Below are 15,662 nucleotides of genomic sequence, written 5' to 3'. Positions count from 1 at the left end.
GCTCGCCTCTCCGCCGTGGAAACTATTCTGGAAGCTCTTCCTCAGCAGCTCCAGGCAACTTTAGATGCCAGATTTACTTCCTTAGAGACGAAATTCGGCCTTCTCTTGGAGCATCTCCATATTGACCCTGGCGTTTCATGCGGCGTTGGATCTTCTACTGTTCCACCTCCTCCGGGTCCTGAACAGCCGCATCCTTCTCCTGCCGATGTCGAATTCCAATATTTAGAGACTCCACGTTTCCCGCGTCGAGACTCTTTCGACGGTGGCGGTTTAACTCCGCGCCCTCAGTGGCCACACCGTTTGGATTTTCCCCGATTCACCGACAGCAACGATCCCTTCGCCTGGATCTACAACGCTGAGCAGTACTTTGCTTATTACCATACCCCCGATCATCAAAAGGTCCTGACCGCCTCTTTTTACTTTGAGAATAACCACTGCAATGGTTCAGATGGCGTGATTGCATCCATTCCACACCAACTTGGATCGAGTTTACCACCGCCTTGTGCCAGGAATTTGGACCTTGTGAATTCGAGGATTGCACCGAATCCTTGTTCAAGCTCAAACAAACACGTACTCTTAAAGATTACATACTCGAATTTAGGCGCCTAGCTAATCGAACTACTGATGTCGGCCCGATTCTGTTGAAGAGTTGTTTTATTGGTGGATTAAAACATGAATTGAAATATGATGTTAAGTTACTGAAACCTAATTCGGTGCATGAGGCCATTGCTCTCGCGGTGCAAATTGATGCTAAATTCATGGATCTTAAAACAGTGCCCCATAAACAGTTTCCTCCAGCCAAACCAAACCCTCTCCCTACTTCCATCCCTGGAAGGCACTGTGTCCCTGCTTTGCCTTATAAGAAATTAACACATGCGGAGGTTCAGCGCAAAAAAGAAAGGGGTGAGTGTTGGTTTTTTGATGACAAGTGGGATAAGGGACACAAATGTGCTCATAAGCAACTTCTTATGTTGGATATCGTTTCTGATGATGAGTATGGCGATGATGAACCCACTAATCTTCTTGTGGAGTTACACAGCATGGCATTGAGTGAGTGTGCTTTTTATGGCACTAGTGCCAACCTTCGGTTCAAACTATGAAGGTGGAAGGGTTGGTTAAGAATTATGCTATTAAAATACTGTTAAATTCTGGAAGCACCCATAATTTCATCGACTCTAGATTAGTCAAGCAATTGGGGTGTCCAGTTCATCCCACAAGGCCCTTCGAGGTGATGATTACTGATGGGGGTAAAGTGAAAAGTCAAGGTTGCTGTAGACAAGTGCAGTTGACAGTGGGACAATATAATTGCTACAGTGATCTGTTTGTTTTACCTCTTGGGGGTTGTGATGTTGTCCTAGGGGTCCAGTGGCTAGCCACAGTAAGTCCAGTCTTGTGGGATTTCCAAAATCTGACTATGGAGTTTCAAGTGGGATCCCAGCAATTTAAATTGACTTATTGTGCACCTTCACAGTCTCCCATACAAGATATTTCGGTGCATCACATCAGTAAAGGGTGCTCCACTTCAAACTTGGGATTATTATTATATTCTTTGGAGGTTGAAACAAATGACACATTTGAGCTCACTCCTTCCCAATACAATGAACTGCACACAGTTTTGAACAAATTTAAGGTGGTTTTTACTATTCCTTCCATATTACCTCCTTCACGGACCCACGACTATAGGATTCCATTGCTTCCAGGAGCAAAACCCCCCAATATCCGGCCTTATCATTATGGACCTCTACAAAAAGCTGAAATTGAAAAAGCAGTCCAGGAATTGCTACACTCGGGTTTTATCAAACCTAGCCGTAGTCCTTTTTCCTTTCCTGTTTTACTAGTTAAGAAGAAGAAAGGCACTTCGAGATTATGTATGGATTACAAGGAGTTGAATGGCATCACCATCAAAGATAAATATCCTATCCCACTCATAGATGACCTATTGGATGAGCTATTTGGGGCTAGGTACTTCTCCAAACTGGATTTAAGATCGGGTTATCATCAGATTCGAATTCATGCAGAGGATGTGGAGAAAACTGCCTTTAGGACCCATGAAGGACACTATGAATTTTTGGTAATGTCATTTGGCCTTACTAATGCCCCAGCAAGTTTTCAAAGCTTGATGAATGACATTTTTAAACCCTATCTCAGGAAATTTATATTGGTATTCTTTGATGACATATTAGTCTATAGTAAAACATGGAAGGAGCACCTATCTCATCTGCACCAGACTTTGGAGTTGTTGTTGCAGCACCAATTATATGTCAAGAAGTCTAAATGCTCTTTTGGTCAACCACAAGTTGAATATTTGGGTCACATAGTTTCAAGTGATGGAGTGGCAGCTGATCCCACTAAGATCCAAGCCATTTTGAATTGGCCAGTCCCTAGGAATGTGAAGGAGCTGAGGGGTTTTTTGGGGTTGACAGGTTATTACAGAAAGTTTGTACAAAACTATGGCAAGATTTGTCAGCCTCTATACCAACTCACTAAAAAAGATGGGTTCATATGGTCTGAGGCAGCAGAGTCAGCTTTTCAAGAATTAAAAAATGTCATGACATCTCCCAAGGTGTTAGCTCTTCCTGATTTCTCGATTCCATTTGTTATAGAATGTGATGTTTCTGCAAATGGGATAGGAGCAGTCTTACAGCAACAAGGAAAACCCATTGCTTTCTCCAGCAAAGCTTTGGGCCCCAAGAACCAGGCTCTGTCCACTTATGAAAAAGAACTCATAGCTGTGGTGCATGCTATCAAGAAATGGCAAAATTACTTCCAGGGGCAACATTTCATCATCAAAACATATCACAATAGTCTGAAATGTTTTTTAAATCAAAGAGCTACTACTCCATTTCAACAAAAGTGGGTTTCAAAGCTATTGGGATATGATTATGAGATCCAATATAAACAAGGTGTGGAAAATGTGGTGGCAGATGCTTTATCAAGGGTACCTAGTGCCCTACATTGCCTACAACCCACAGTGAAGAGTTAGTGGAATGTGTCACTATCACATACCCTTACTTTGGGTGGTTGGATGATTTGAGAAGACAATTGGAAAAAGATGAGTGGGTAAAGCAAAAGAAGGAAGAAATGAGGGTTGCCACCCATGGCAACACTGTCACTACCCATTTATCAAAGTTCCACATCGATAATGGGTTCTTAAAATATAAAAATAGGATTATGATTGGTCCTGATTCAACTTGGAGACACAAGATTTTTGAAGAGCATCATTGCACTCCTATGGCCAGCCATGAAGGTGTTCAAAAAACCTACCACAGATTGAAAAGAAGTTTTTATTGGGTGGGAATGAAAAAAGACATTAAGTCTTGGGTAGCTAAATGCAGGGTGTGCCAACAGAATAAGTATAAGACCTTGTCACCACCAGGTTTACTCCAGCCACTATCAATACCTGAACATGTGTGGAAGGACATTAGTATGGATTTTATTAGTGGCTTACCCAACTGCAAAGGCAAGTCTGTTATTCTGGTGGTTGTGGATAGATTATCAAAATATGCTCACTTCATTGCTCTTGGACACCCTTACACCGCAACTATGGTAGCTCAGGAGTTTGTAGAAAATGTGTTCAAGCTGCATGGCATTCCAGCAACTATAGTGAGTGATAAAGACACTGAATTCCTCAGTATTTTTTGGAAAGAATTTTTCAAACTGAGTGGGTCTAAGCTGTGTATGAGTTCGGGATACCATCCTCAGAGTGATGGATAGACTGAGGTGGTTAATCGAGGCTTAGAAACCTATCTTAGGTGCTTCACAAGTTGCCAACCCAAAAAGTGGCTCTATTGGCTCCCATAGGCTGAATGGAGTTATAATTCTTCGGTTCACAGTTCATCCAAGTTCTCTCCCTTTGAAGTTGTTTATGGATTTCCCCCTCCACATATTGCTTCTTATGAAAAGGGCACTGCCAAGCTAGATATAGTGGAGTAAGGATGGTTGGCTAGGGATAATCTATTAGCTATGCTCAAGACTAATCTGTTGGTGGCTCAAAATAGAATGAAAGCTCAAGCTGATAAGCACAAAAGGGAAAAAGTGTTTGAAGTTAGAGACTTGGTTTATTTGAAATTGGTACCCTATCAATTGCAATCATTGGCTGCACATGCTTATCATAAGTTACATCCCAGGTTTTATGGCCCTTATGAAGTTTTGGAGAGGATTGGGAGTGTAGTTTACAAACTTAAGCTTCCTACAGATTCCAAGATACATTCTATCTTTCATGTTAGCTGTTTGAAGAAGCATTTGGGCCCAGGGGTTAGTCCTTTAACAGTTCTACCAGTGGTGATAGAAGATGGGTTGAAGTCTCTAGAACCAATGTCAATTCTGCAAAGGCGAGTTTACAAAAAAGGTAAAGGGGCGGGACTGCAGCTGCTTGTTCACTGGAAAGGCAGCAAGGAAGAAGATGCTACATGGGAAGATTATGATGAGTTGGCTGAGAAATTCTCAGATTTTCCTCTGTGATTACAACCTTGTGGACAAGGTTTATCTGAAGGAGTGGGCAATGTTACGATTGTGGTTATCTGTTTGCAATTAGTAGCGTAATAGTACTGTAATAAGTAGTAATCAAGTTGTGGTAGTCGTATGGCCAGCTGGCATTTGGTGTTAGTGGAATCATATATGTAATCAATTTGGTGGGGTTGAGCATAATAGATATTTGGAAACATTCAATACAAAATTACAAAAACATTTCTCTCTTTCTCTGTCTCTTCCCTTCTCTTCCTCCATTGTTATCTGGTAACTTGCAGGTTGAGAAAGGGTTGCTGAGTCTTTGGTGCTAACACCACGCCATCATCGGGGAGGGTGGTGATTGAAGGGCAGTCTTGGGAGTTAAAGAACTGAGATGCTTCTCTAACAGAGAAGAATCTGGAGAGTACAAAGTGTGGGTGGAGAAAAGGGTGTAGATGGAATGTGTCAAAAAATGACTTTTTTGCCCTTTAAAGGTAGTCATGTGGATAGCACGTGACATACTAAACGGAAGAATAGATGGACAATTAAAAAAGTTAGCAGTAGGGTGCAAATTGACTAATTATGAGAGTTAAGGGGGGAAATTGGCCAATCTTTATAAGTTCAGGGGGTAAATTGATGAATACCTCTTTAGTGTTATACTAGTAATTGTAGATATGCATATACTATGCATGTACTTATTAAAATATTAAAAATAATGTTTACCGAATTGACACATTCTAACACAAAATGTTCACGTGTCTGTTCAGAACGTCATGTGCTAGCCGACACTCGGAGGGTAACGAAGCCATAAAGCATGGTTGATGTGTAAAAGTGAGAATAAATTTAAATTTTAAATTTACAAATAAGAGTGCACAACGTGATTAGGTGGTACTAAAAAGATGAAATATAAAAGCTAAAGTTTTTTGGTGGCAACCTTCAAACGATTTTTCGTTGTTGAAGAGGTTGCTCACATCTTTAGCGACTGTTTTTTGAAAATTATTTCGTTACAAAAAGTTTATTTTATTTGAAAAAATAAAAACGTGAAAGAAAAAATTGTGGCAATTGATATGGTTAACTAACTGTGAGCTTTGAAAAACAAAAGTTTTAAAAAAAGGTTTAATTTACTATATTGCCCCTAACTTTTATTTTGGTTACTTTGTTAGTTTCATTGGCATGTTAATTTTTGGTTTTTTAGCCTTCTTCTTGTTGATAAAGAAAATTTTGTTTAATATGTAGTTTAGATTTTGTAGATGTTTAAGTCTTGTAATGGAAAGAGAAAACTTAGCAATGTCGGATCGAAGTATGGTCAGTGAGCTCCGGGAATGAAAGTGGAAGATGCGTATTTCAAAGTCCTAACTCGTACAGTAGAATTTCTCCCCCTTATCAAAAGAAAATTCCGACTCGAATAATCAAGAAATTACAAACTAAGAGAAGTGACTTAAGGTTTTTTTGTCATAGGAGTATGTCTGCTCTTTTGCATTCAGATTTGAATCAGTTGTAGTTTGGAATGTTTGTCTTAAAAAAATCAATATGCTTTCATTTCTATCAATGGGGGCATAGAATCCCAGTGAAATCTTCATATTTATACTCCAAAGTTTATATGTTAAACCTGTGACGGTAATTCTCGAATTTGAATCCCCTCCAGACTTTACTGTCCAGAGCCTAAGGATCAGGAAATTCTTATCCTTGGTTTGTGTGAAAGAGAGATTGTAGCTTTTGACTTGTGTAAGATGGACCAGCGGAATGAGTTAATGTGGACCATCAGATTCAATTTGAATGGTCTGGATTGTCTGGTTCTTGAGCTCCGAACAGTGAGGTTTAGAAAGGATCTCTGTCCTTAATTCTCAATGTTCCGCGGCAACAAGTAATAACCGCCAGAGGCCTGAAAAAAGAATGAAAAGTAAAAAATAATTGACAGTAACAAGCATATACTCATTTTGTATACCAGAACAAGGAACACCATTTCAAAATTATGGGACTTACTCAGATAGAAAAGCAAAGGGTAGTTGATTCCCAGCCATCCGTGTGCCACTGGACATACAGCTCTTACACGAGGGCCCGAAAATCACAGTTGAATCCAAAGAAATGTTTGTAAGATTTGATAAATTAATTCTGTTCGCTATTAGTATATCAAACAGGCACAAAATATATACCTCAACTCAACAAAACAATATGAAAAATCCAGAAGGTTTCTCCGGAGGCAAGCAACTTCCACATCCCCACCTTCCGCTGCATCACTTCCATGAATATACGGCTACGTACAAGTTTGCAATGAATTCTCTCTCTTTTGCGTTTATATGCATCAAATGTTGCAGGCACCTCTCGCAATCTCAGCACCAGAGCACAAGCATTCAACTGTTATCACTCACGAGTCACGACTCAAACAAAACCAAGAGGTTTCTGTTTTCCAAACTGCTTCCGTCCAGAGCTCTGAAGCTTGCAGCCAATGTTCCAGCGAATGTCAACAAATGTCTTCGGCAAATATGATATCAAAGATGAATTGGACTGCAAAAAGAAAAAGAAGTGCCAGTGAGACTGTGAGAGCATGATTTTAGTACTTCAGTGTCATGAGTTAAAGTTGAAAGAAATGACGACTACATAAAAAAAAAAAAAACCAATATGGAAAAGATAAATACACAAATTAAATAATTATAGACGAGAAAACATGATGAGATAAATAGAAATCAGGATGTTTTAATCACATGGATGATGGATCACGAATGTTATAGATGATTGGTATCTTACCTTCCTCCTTGGGGATGTTAGGCTGATCAACCAAGAGCTGCTGGAGTGCACCCAAATCACTGGCACTAGGAAATTGATGAACGAACATCAAGTACATAAACTTAATTCTTAAAAGAAGAAAGAAATATGTGGAAATATAACCATGATAAGAAATGGCTGACACATCTGCAGATTGCACCTAAGCTCCAAAATGTATCAAATTTATAGTAAAGTAACCGTAAAATAAAAGGTTATAGCATACTGGAGGTTGAAATATAGTTCAGTCGGCTAATCTCAATGCCCAAAACCCCTACCCGGAAAAGATAAGAGTCGAAGCTCAGAAAATGAGAAATTCGAATTATAGAAACAAGTAAATAAATAAAAAGGGCGGCAGCAAGGGGGTAGAATCTCAAAATAGATGGCTTTTGGTATTAACAGTTCATTCTCCCTCGATGTTATACGTTAAAGAAGAATAAGAGTAAGTTGTATAACTTGTATTACATAACACCTTCCAAACTAGAACAGACTCTCTTCACATTCAAAAGGATCAAGTTCCTAAACAATCAGGAAGGTAAAATATCAGTTCGGTCAGAAGATAAGTACTTCGCACACCTGGGTTTCAAGGTAAGTTGTGAGAGCGCCGTAACCAATGATGACTTCAAAAGGTACCTGATAACAGAAGGGGAAGAAAGAAAAATATTCACAAACTAGGTTAACGTGATCTCGACCCATATATAACTAGAAAAAAAGGTTTAGTCACATTGATGTGTGTGTGCATGCGTGTGGGCGTGGGTGTGTGCATACGTGTGTGTGCGCGTGCGCGTGCGCGTGCAGGAGAGGACCAGATACTTTTGTAAGAATTTAGATGACCTTTCTAATACACCCAATTAACACTAAGTCGCCGAATTTATAGGAATGAAATCTGGCAATACCAGATTTGATATCTGAAAGCTAACACACAACAATTTATCACTTAAGACATAGAAAAGTTGCATACTCAGAGCAATGCATGTCCTGAAGAAGCATAAGCCCATCCAAGCAATCCGCAAGACTGGGTTTTACACCAACTCGTTGCTGCAGTTGTTTTACACTCAACTGACTAGAACCACCGCCCTTTACCATCTGCCTACCATCGCGATGAATCTTCCCGAGAGACAATACAATAACATGAAACTCTTCCCTGAAATTAATAACAGAAATTCAAAAAATTTCCCCCTTTTTCCACCTAAAAAATGCTAAATGATCATTATAAAAATTGAAATGCTAATCTATAAAATGACTACTAACAATAATTAATATGCAAATAAGCACCAGCTGCTATGCTTACAATAGGAATTATCATGGTTTAGGAATAAAATGCATACAATTGCAGCTCACCCAAAATTAGCTACTATAAATAAATTTCAATTACAAGAAAGAAAGAGAAATAAAAAGAGGAAAATTACATGGTTTTCTTCATGGAGAGCAAGATGTTTTGCAGCGAGTCCATCTGCTTTGCCAGTAGTGCCTCTTCAATACCGACGACATCTTTCAAACAGCCATAATTCTTGGAATCTTGAAGCACCTGATAAAAAAACATACATACACAAACAGACACAACTTGTAAATTAGCACAGCCAAATTAAGAAATGAAACCCAAGTTGTAAATTAACAAAGGCATGTTAAGAAATGGTTTTTAGTGGGGTTTGTTTGTTTGTTTAAATAATAGATAAAGAATTATTGTGCCATATGGAAAAAGAAATTGGATGAGAAGGGGGGTCGAGACCTGCAACCTCTGGATGATGGAGGAGGCGTTCCTGAATTGCGAAATCAAGCGAGACTGAAGCACGGCCCAGCTGTTCATCTCATCCCTCACCTTCCTGAACCTCTGCTGATACTTCTTCACCATGGCCTCCATCCCCACGACCCCAAACTCCACTTAGAGAGTCAGAGACAGACTCAAAACAGGGTAGTCGAATCCAAACTAGGACTAAGAGGAGCTTAAATTTCACTACTACAACACAATAATATAGCACAAGATTAGAACAGCACACCAAAAAACCACAAAACTAGTGGTAAAGCAGAATCGATTCTAAAATTAAAAGAGAACAAAGAGGAACTAGTGCAAAGTGTATGGGAAATGAACTGAAGAGTTTTCAGAACTCCATTTCAATGTACTGAGGATTTAACTTTGGATGTTCGAGTACAATGCAAGTGGCAAGTGGTGGATTGCCCTGGAGATCAGGGCTTTCTTCTTTAACACACTGGGAATTGGAGAGATTTTAATAGATTTATAAATTCATGGATTTTTATGGAGTTTAATTGATTTGTAGAGATTTCATGTAAAATTTTGATTCAATTCCCTCAAAATCTCATAGAAAGAAGTGAGATTTGTGGATGCTTAAAATCCTGATTGAATACACATTGAATTTCAGAGAATCACTTACAATCCTGATTGAATACCCTAGATTCATTAAAAGAATTAAAATCCCTCAAAATCCCAATTGAATACACCCCCGTCTAGGGTTCAAACCCCCTTAGTGTAGATTAGAGTAGAATATCGCTTGTCCTCAAGTAAATTGCAAGTATATTATTGCACTAATATTCTAGACAAATGCAGAAAATAGGAACGGAAGAAACATGCCACAATTGAACAAACCCAGTCCAATTCAAAGTACATCACAGAAACAGAGAAACCAATTCAATAAAATGCATCCAACTGAATGAATTTGACAAAAAAATTCAACAAAAATTATGAAATTAATAAACTTCGAAGAAAAACAGAAAACCCAAGACCCACGATCAAATGAACAAAATCCAATTAAACAGAGAGGGAAAAGGACGTGGTAAAGACGAACCCTAACCTCAAGAGTGAGTTGTTGCAACACTGAAACGACAGGTAACGTGGGTTCAGTTCCAGTTTTCTGAAAGAGTGCACGGGTTTCTTCCCCGGTTGTATAAGTTTTCCTTAATTATACAACTACTAGGGTGCAAACATATGGACCAATTTCTCTTAATAAGTGAATTTTTTTTTATCTGTTTTGTCCTTCTTATTTGGTTGAGCAGGTAAAGGAACGAAGTGAGGAGAAAAAACACTTTACATTACAGGAGAGGTAAATATTGTATATTAAAAGTAAAATTGGAAAAATAATTATATGATTGTTATTTTTTCAAAAAAAAGGGTAAAATAGGAAAAAATAGAGACACGATTGTCATTTTATCAAAAGGTACAAAATTATAATTTTACCCTCATTTTGTCAAGAATGTATCAAAAATGAAAGTAAAATAGAAAAAAAAATGAAAAAAAAAGTTAATAATGAGAATTCTCTTGATAATATAGATTATTATAAATCACATTATAACGATTAATTTTAAAAAAAAAATAAAATATGAGATTATAGTCATTAAAATTTTTAAATATTGTTTGTTTTTAATTTTAAATGAAAATATTTAAAATAATTTCTGATCGCAGGATGTACGATGAACATATATAATTCACGAATCTTCGAAACCCTCACAAAAGGATCCGACAAGAACGTGGATTCGTTAGTGGTCGTTCGTGACTCGTTGCGTGGGCTGCTCGTGGCATTTGCAAAGACGGTTCCCTCGTTGATTTCGATTTTGGCAACACAACTCTTTGCGCCGAAGGTTGGGATCGATGTCGCATCCACAGCGGGTTTTGTTCCGTTGGTGGTGGGAATCCGATTCTTTGAATGCGGTCAATCTTATACTGCAGGAGTGTTGGGTTGCAGAAGCCAGAAGGTGCAATTGTCCATGTCGTCCGTGACTCCTAACTCTTCTACATCAACTCACTTCGCAGTTTGTGCTTCGAAGTGCCATTCAGTAACGCAGCGGCCAAATAACATAGAGCTTATTTGAATATGCTTTTAAAATAACTGAAAATGTTTTTAGAAAAAATATTTTTAAGTACCAAAAGCACTTTAAATGTTTTCTACAAAAAACATCAGTTATATACCTCTTACAGTTATATACCTCTTACAGGAAACACTATAAGTGCTTTTTCAGAATTTATTTGTATTTTTATCAAGGATTTGTTCCAAAAACATTTTCGTCAAAAACACTTTTAGTTATTTTAACAGCACATCCAAACGAACTCATAAAATAATCGACAAGCGCCATATCCAGCATTAAAATACAATCAGATATCATGCAAACTTGGAACTTGCAGGAAACTAAAAGATGGTTACAAAAATAGTACAGGAGAACAAGAGAGATCATATCATGCATTCGTTCAAGCAAAGCGAAAACCCATCACTAATCTGAAGAAAACTAGAAAAACAAAAAAACAAACCAAGAATAAAAATCCTTATTCAAAAATCTAAACCCTTTACAATCAGTTTTTTTCTTTACCACAAAATTGATATTGATATTGACCAGGCGAATTCAGTTGCGGCTACATGCTTCTATCTAGCTGTGGTTTGATGAACACGAACGACTGGTGACTGAGACGATGGATGAGGACGCATAGGCCAGCCAAGGAGCGGAGGCGAATCCGGGGGTGATGCATCTCGACTAGGAGAGAAGAGGCTCAGTTCCACGAAGGGTACCCTAGAAGAACCCTCCTCCTTTTCCATAGTACGAAAAGAAATTGATCCACGCTTGGCTGATACATCGGAGTTTCTACAAGGGCTGATTCCAGAACTCTCCTCCATATGACTCTGGTTAGCAATAAGAGAAATGGTGTCATTCTGATCATCATTAACTCTCCTACTCTCCAAGTCCTGTAAACTCCCCAGGGCTAAAGAATCCGCAACTGGGCAGTAAACAAGCATGCATATACACACCCCGGCACAACATAAAAGTGCAAGAAACGCCAAGAAAGCAAGAGTTTCAAACTGAACGTGCTCTGGTTTAGATAAAACAGAGAAACCAAGCAAAGTAACTCTTAACGGAAGGAAACTTGAAACCGAGAATATCAATGTATAAACTCTCTTCTGCAGACCCTTGTTGATGACCAATTTTAAAATCCGCCTTCCAAGCCAAAACAAGTAGGCAGTTAGAATGATGGCAAAAATCCCAAGCAGGATGGTACTCAGCAAAGGGTAAGTGCAGAGGGCAACATGATCAGTCTTGTTCACTGTACTTGTGAAGTAGTAAGGCAATTTATGTAAACTGTCTTTCTTGTGGAGTTCGGGTCCAATTAAAATAACGAAGAGCTGAAGAGCAACCAATGGGAGGCAAAAGAAAAGAATGTAACCAGCTGTTTTCCCATTCCACTTCCGGCTTAGAATTCCTGACTCCATTGTCTGCAAAGGCGCACGAAGTAGGAACACAAGGGTCAGGAATAGGCATGGTTCCGCAAACCCAAGGTTTGAGACAATGTAACACTTGCAAAGATTCTCCTGCCATTTAAAGTTAAGGGCGTTCAACACTCTCCCCTCACGTCTCAACAGACTTAAACGGGCAACTTCACCAAAACCCCACCAGATTGCAAACAAGATGAAAGTGATTCGGATAATCCAAGGGCCACTGAAATAATTCAGCTGAATAAAACCCTGATTACGAATGTGAGAGCGAAAGTAAAACAAGTAAATAATGCAGAAGACACCAAGAAGGATCAAGAGAGCAACTAGACATATGGTCAACACACCGAGTGTATCGGCAGCAATTCTCGTCAGGGGCATTACCCGAAGCACAGATTCCACGCATGCTCTCTGCCAGCATGGATACGATGATCCTCTGGTAGCTTAAACGCTTCCTTCTCAGAATTAACGGAAACTACCAAAACAGTTTAAATAGTAATACCAGAAGATTCTCATCGAATTCATGGATATATCTATTACTGAAGTTGATGTTTCCGAGACATTCCCTGAACAACCATATAGCACCAACACTATCTGAACAATGTTGGGCTCTTAGGTTGATAACGTGACCCACACAACTGCAACAAAGATGGAAGAAAACCATGAGCACACAAGGATCTCCAAAGATTGAAAAAATATAAAAAGTTATGGTCATAATCGACAGGACTTAGATAACTTAAACTTTAATTAAACAACAAGCTACACCAATAAAAATTATAATTCTTATACCCGAAAGAAAAGATAAAAAGTCACACATAACCAGCCTCATATAAGATTGTCAAAGCATCATACAGAGAAGTGCAGAACACTTAAAGAAGGAAACATGAAAACTACTTTTTACTCGGGGCAAATAAGAAGGGATGACAGATTCTACGAATTTGTCAGATCTCGCAAGTACCAATTTTGCATGAACAAATGAGTACAATGGATAATTTTCTGCATCCAGATTCCACAAATTATCAATAGCGCACACTTGACCAATGACTTGACCAAGTCAAAGTGGGCGTGCACCCGTTCAAATATCTACTCTTTGTAATAGGAGAGATCAGTAGATTCCAGATCAAAAGAGAAGCAGCAGGGGTGGAATTTACATCGTTTGCACGACATTGAGAGAACTACTTTTGCGCGATTGTTGTGCTTTTAAAGCTTATAAATTATCACTCAAACAACACTACATCTATTCTAACAAAACAGCATTTGCTCGAACGCTTATACTCAGACAAAAATCACAGGATTGCATCTCACTCTTGGACACTACTGATATTCTATCGAGCTATATCGACGCGCGCAAACAAATCATAAAAAATAATACAAAATCAATCAGAAAATAAAACTCAAACCAGGAAGTATAAGGTTATTCATTCATTTAACATCCATTGTAAAAGACCCAAAAACTGGAATATATAGTTTAAATTTATAATCTGGTTTTTCTTCATTTCCTACCGTTTCTCAGCAACCAAACAGTCCCCAAACATTAAAATAAAATTCAAAATAAACCTTGCACAGACATTATATTCCAAATCATTTCATGAAGATATTACAAGAAAACAAAATTGACTATAAAATAACTACACCCAGAAAAATTAAAATAATTTTGAATACCATAAATAGGGCAGCCAACGTGATAGAAACCCCAAATTCAAGAAACCATAGCAAGAACAAAAATTAGTACGAATTAAAGCAAAAGGGAGATCAATCGAGATCTTACAGAGGCGAGAATCGTGATCTGGTGAAGCCGAACCCAGAATTGCAGAATCGGACAAAAAAATCAGAAAACCCTAACTTGCAGAGAGAGGGGAAGAGAGGGGAGAGAGAAGGAAACAAAGGGGGGGGGAGGGCGAGAGAGAGAGAGAGAGAAAGAGCGTACTTTAGGGGAATAGGTGAGTGGGACTTTGTTGGTGACAGGCTGTTTCCAGCTGTGTCGTCCGAGCCTCATGCTTCGAGAACTGAATAGGCTTGCTTCGGCTTCTTCACGAGCCTACGTGGCAGTGTCGTGGCGGCGTTTACGGTGAGTTTCATTTTTTCATTTTTCTTCTTCTTTCTTTCCTTTTTTTTTTTTTTTTTTTTATCCGTTGACGACAATTCTTCAGGAAATTGGGCGGTAGATTCTCAAGTCTCCTCCTCTACGCATATTTTTTAGTCAAAAAAACATAACACCATGCAAATAAATACAATTTTGTTTACGAATAGCTTCGTAGGACCATTTCTAACGTTTGAATTAAGACTTGAAATTTTTAACCTATAAAATTTAGGTTTTAACTCATAAACAGTTTTTGTCCTTTAATATTTGGATTAAATTTTTAGCCAGAGTTTATTGAAGAATAAATTTAGGATAAATTTTTTTCCTAAAGTAACTTTAAAAAAAAAATAATTAAGTAGACTATTAATTTAATTTTGTGAACATTTTAAGCTAAAAATATTTAGATTCTAATAAATATTGAAAAATCACTAAATCGGCACCATGAAACTTGTGGAACACCACGAAAGAATATGAAACACATAAAATAATTTGTTTTTAATTACTTTAGCCGTTGAATTTAAATTTAGACCATTAGATTTTTATTTTTATATTTTTACTATTAAATTTGTTCAAATTAGATCTTAGCTTTTGGATTCAATTAATTTATAAATATAAACTAAAAAAAATACACATATATGGTGGGTCAGGCCCACTAACCCAGAGGAATCCTGACTAAATTTGCCCCATAAATGAGTTTTAGGTTTTAACTCGTATTTGCTCCAAGGGTTGGAGCAAGTTAAGGTAAGTTTAGAACCTAACGTTCAAGTTTTACTCCAATGATTGGAGTAAGTCTAATAATTTGGTTTGAACTCAATATCGATGAGAATCGAATGGAAAACCTCTTATTTAAAAGTAAGAAAAACAATGACTATACAACAAAAATTTTTTTTAAGTACGACGATAGATTTCAATAAGGAAAAACATCATTAGTACAAAATTTTGCCAACACACAAGCAACTAATTGATATACTCGTCAAATATTAAATCTAAAACGAGTTTTGGAGATTCTCAAAATAGTTAAACAAGTCATAGTAAATAGCCTAATGAGCTAACCGATAAGCAACACTATTGCTTGACGGTATACATGGGTAAAAGTTACTCCAATAATTGTAGATAGTCGATGCTATGCATCTTCCACGATAAGTCCAATAAAACACAAATTGAGTGAG

At 37.9% G+C, this 15,662-nt stretch overlaps 2 protein-coding genes and 1 long non-coding RNA gene across 5 annotated transcripts; all 3 read right to left on the bottom strand.

The window, feature by feature from the left end:
* Positions 1-5,824: 5,824 nt before the first annotated feature.
* Positions 5,825-6,791, bottom strand: LOC125476029. The gene is made up of 2 exons (XR_007257386.1): positions 6,430-6,791; positions 5,825-6,328 (listed from the first exon to the last, which is right to left on the bottom strand). It is a non-coding gene; the product is annotated as an uncharacterized LOC125476029 (long non-coding RNA).
* Positions 6,792-6,854: 63 nt separating this feature from the next.
* Positions 6,855-10,170, bottom strand: LOC103946385 (uncharacterized protein At5g43822). 3 transcript variants are annotated; one of them, XM_009357073.3, is made up of 7 exons: positions 10,014-10,170; positions 8,936-9,163; positions 8,616-8,734; positions 8,168-8,350; positions 7,783-7,839; positions 7,192-7,256; positions 6,855-6,951 (listed from the first exon to the last, which is right to left on the bottom strand). In XM_009357073.3, the coding sequence occupies exons 2-7, from the start codon at positions 9,065-9,067 to the stop codon at positions 6,908-6,910; spliced, it is 600 nt and encodes a 199-aa protein (XP_009355348.1). In that variant the 5' UTR covers positions 9,068-9,163; positions 10,014-10,170; the 3' UTR covers positions 6,855-6,907. The 3 variants fall into 3 exon arrangements, with proteins under 3 accessions (XP_009355348.1, XP_048437659.1, XP_018502789.1); XM_048581702.1 differs by having other exon boundaries at positions 7,192-7,250; XM_018647273.2 differs by having other exon boundaries at positions 8,936-9,160; positions 10,014-10,168.
* Positions 10,171-11,315: 1,145 nt separating this feature from the next.
* Positions 11,316-14,330, bottom strand: LOC125467891. The gene is made up of 2 exons (XM_009357078.3): positions 14,182-14,330; positions 11,316-13,051 (listed from the first exon to the last, which is right to left on the bottom strand). The coding sequence occupies exon 2, from the start codon at positions 12,792-12,794 to the stop codon at positions 11,574-11,576; it is 1,221 nt and encodes a 406-aa protein (XP_009355353.2). The 5' UTR covers positions 12,795-13,051; positions 14,182-14,330; the 3' UTR covers positions 11,316-11,573.
* Between the last annotated feature and the right edge of the window lie 1,332 nt (positions 14,331-15,662).

Source organism: the organism of the source record quoted next, unplaced genomic scaffold, assembly GCF_019419815.1.
Source record: "Pyrus x bretschneideri cultivar Hongxiangsu unplaced genomic scaffold, Pyrus_bretschneideri_v1 Contig17, whole genome shotgun sequence".
NCBI classification, from domain to species: domain Eukaryota; kingdom Viridiplantae; phylum Streptophyta; class Magnoliopsida; order Rosales; family Rosaceae; genus Pyrus; species Pyrus x bretschneideri.
This window is presented reverse-complemented; position numbering and strand designations above follow the sequence as displayed.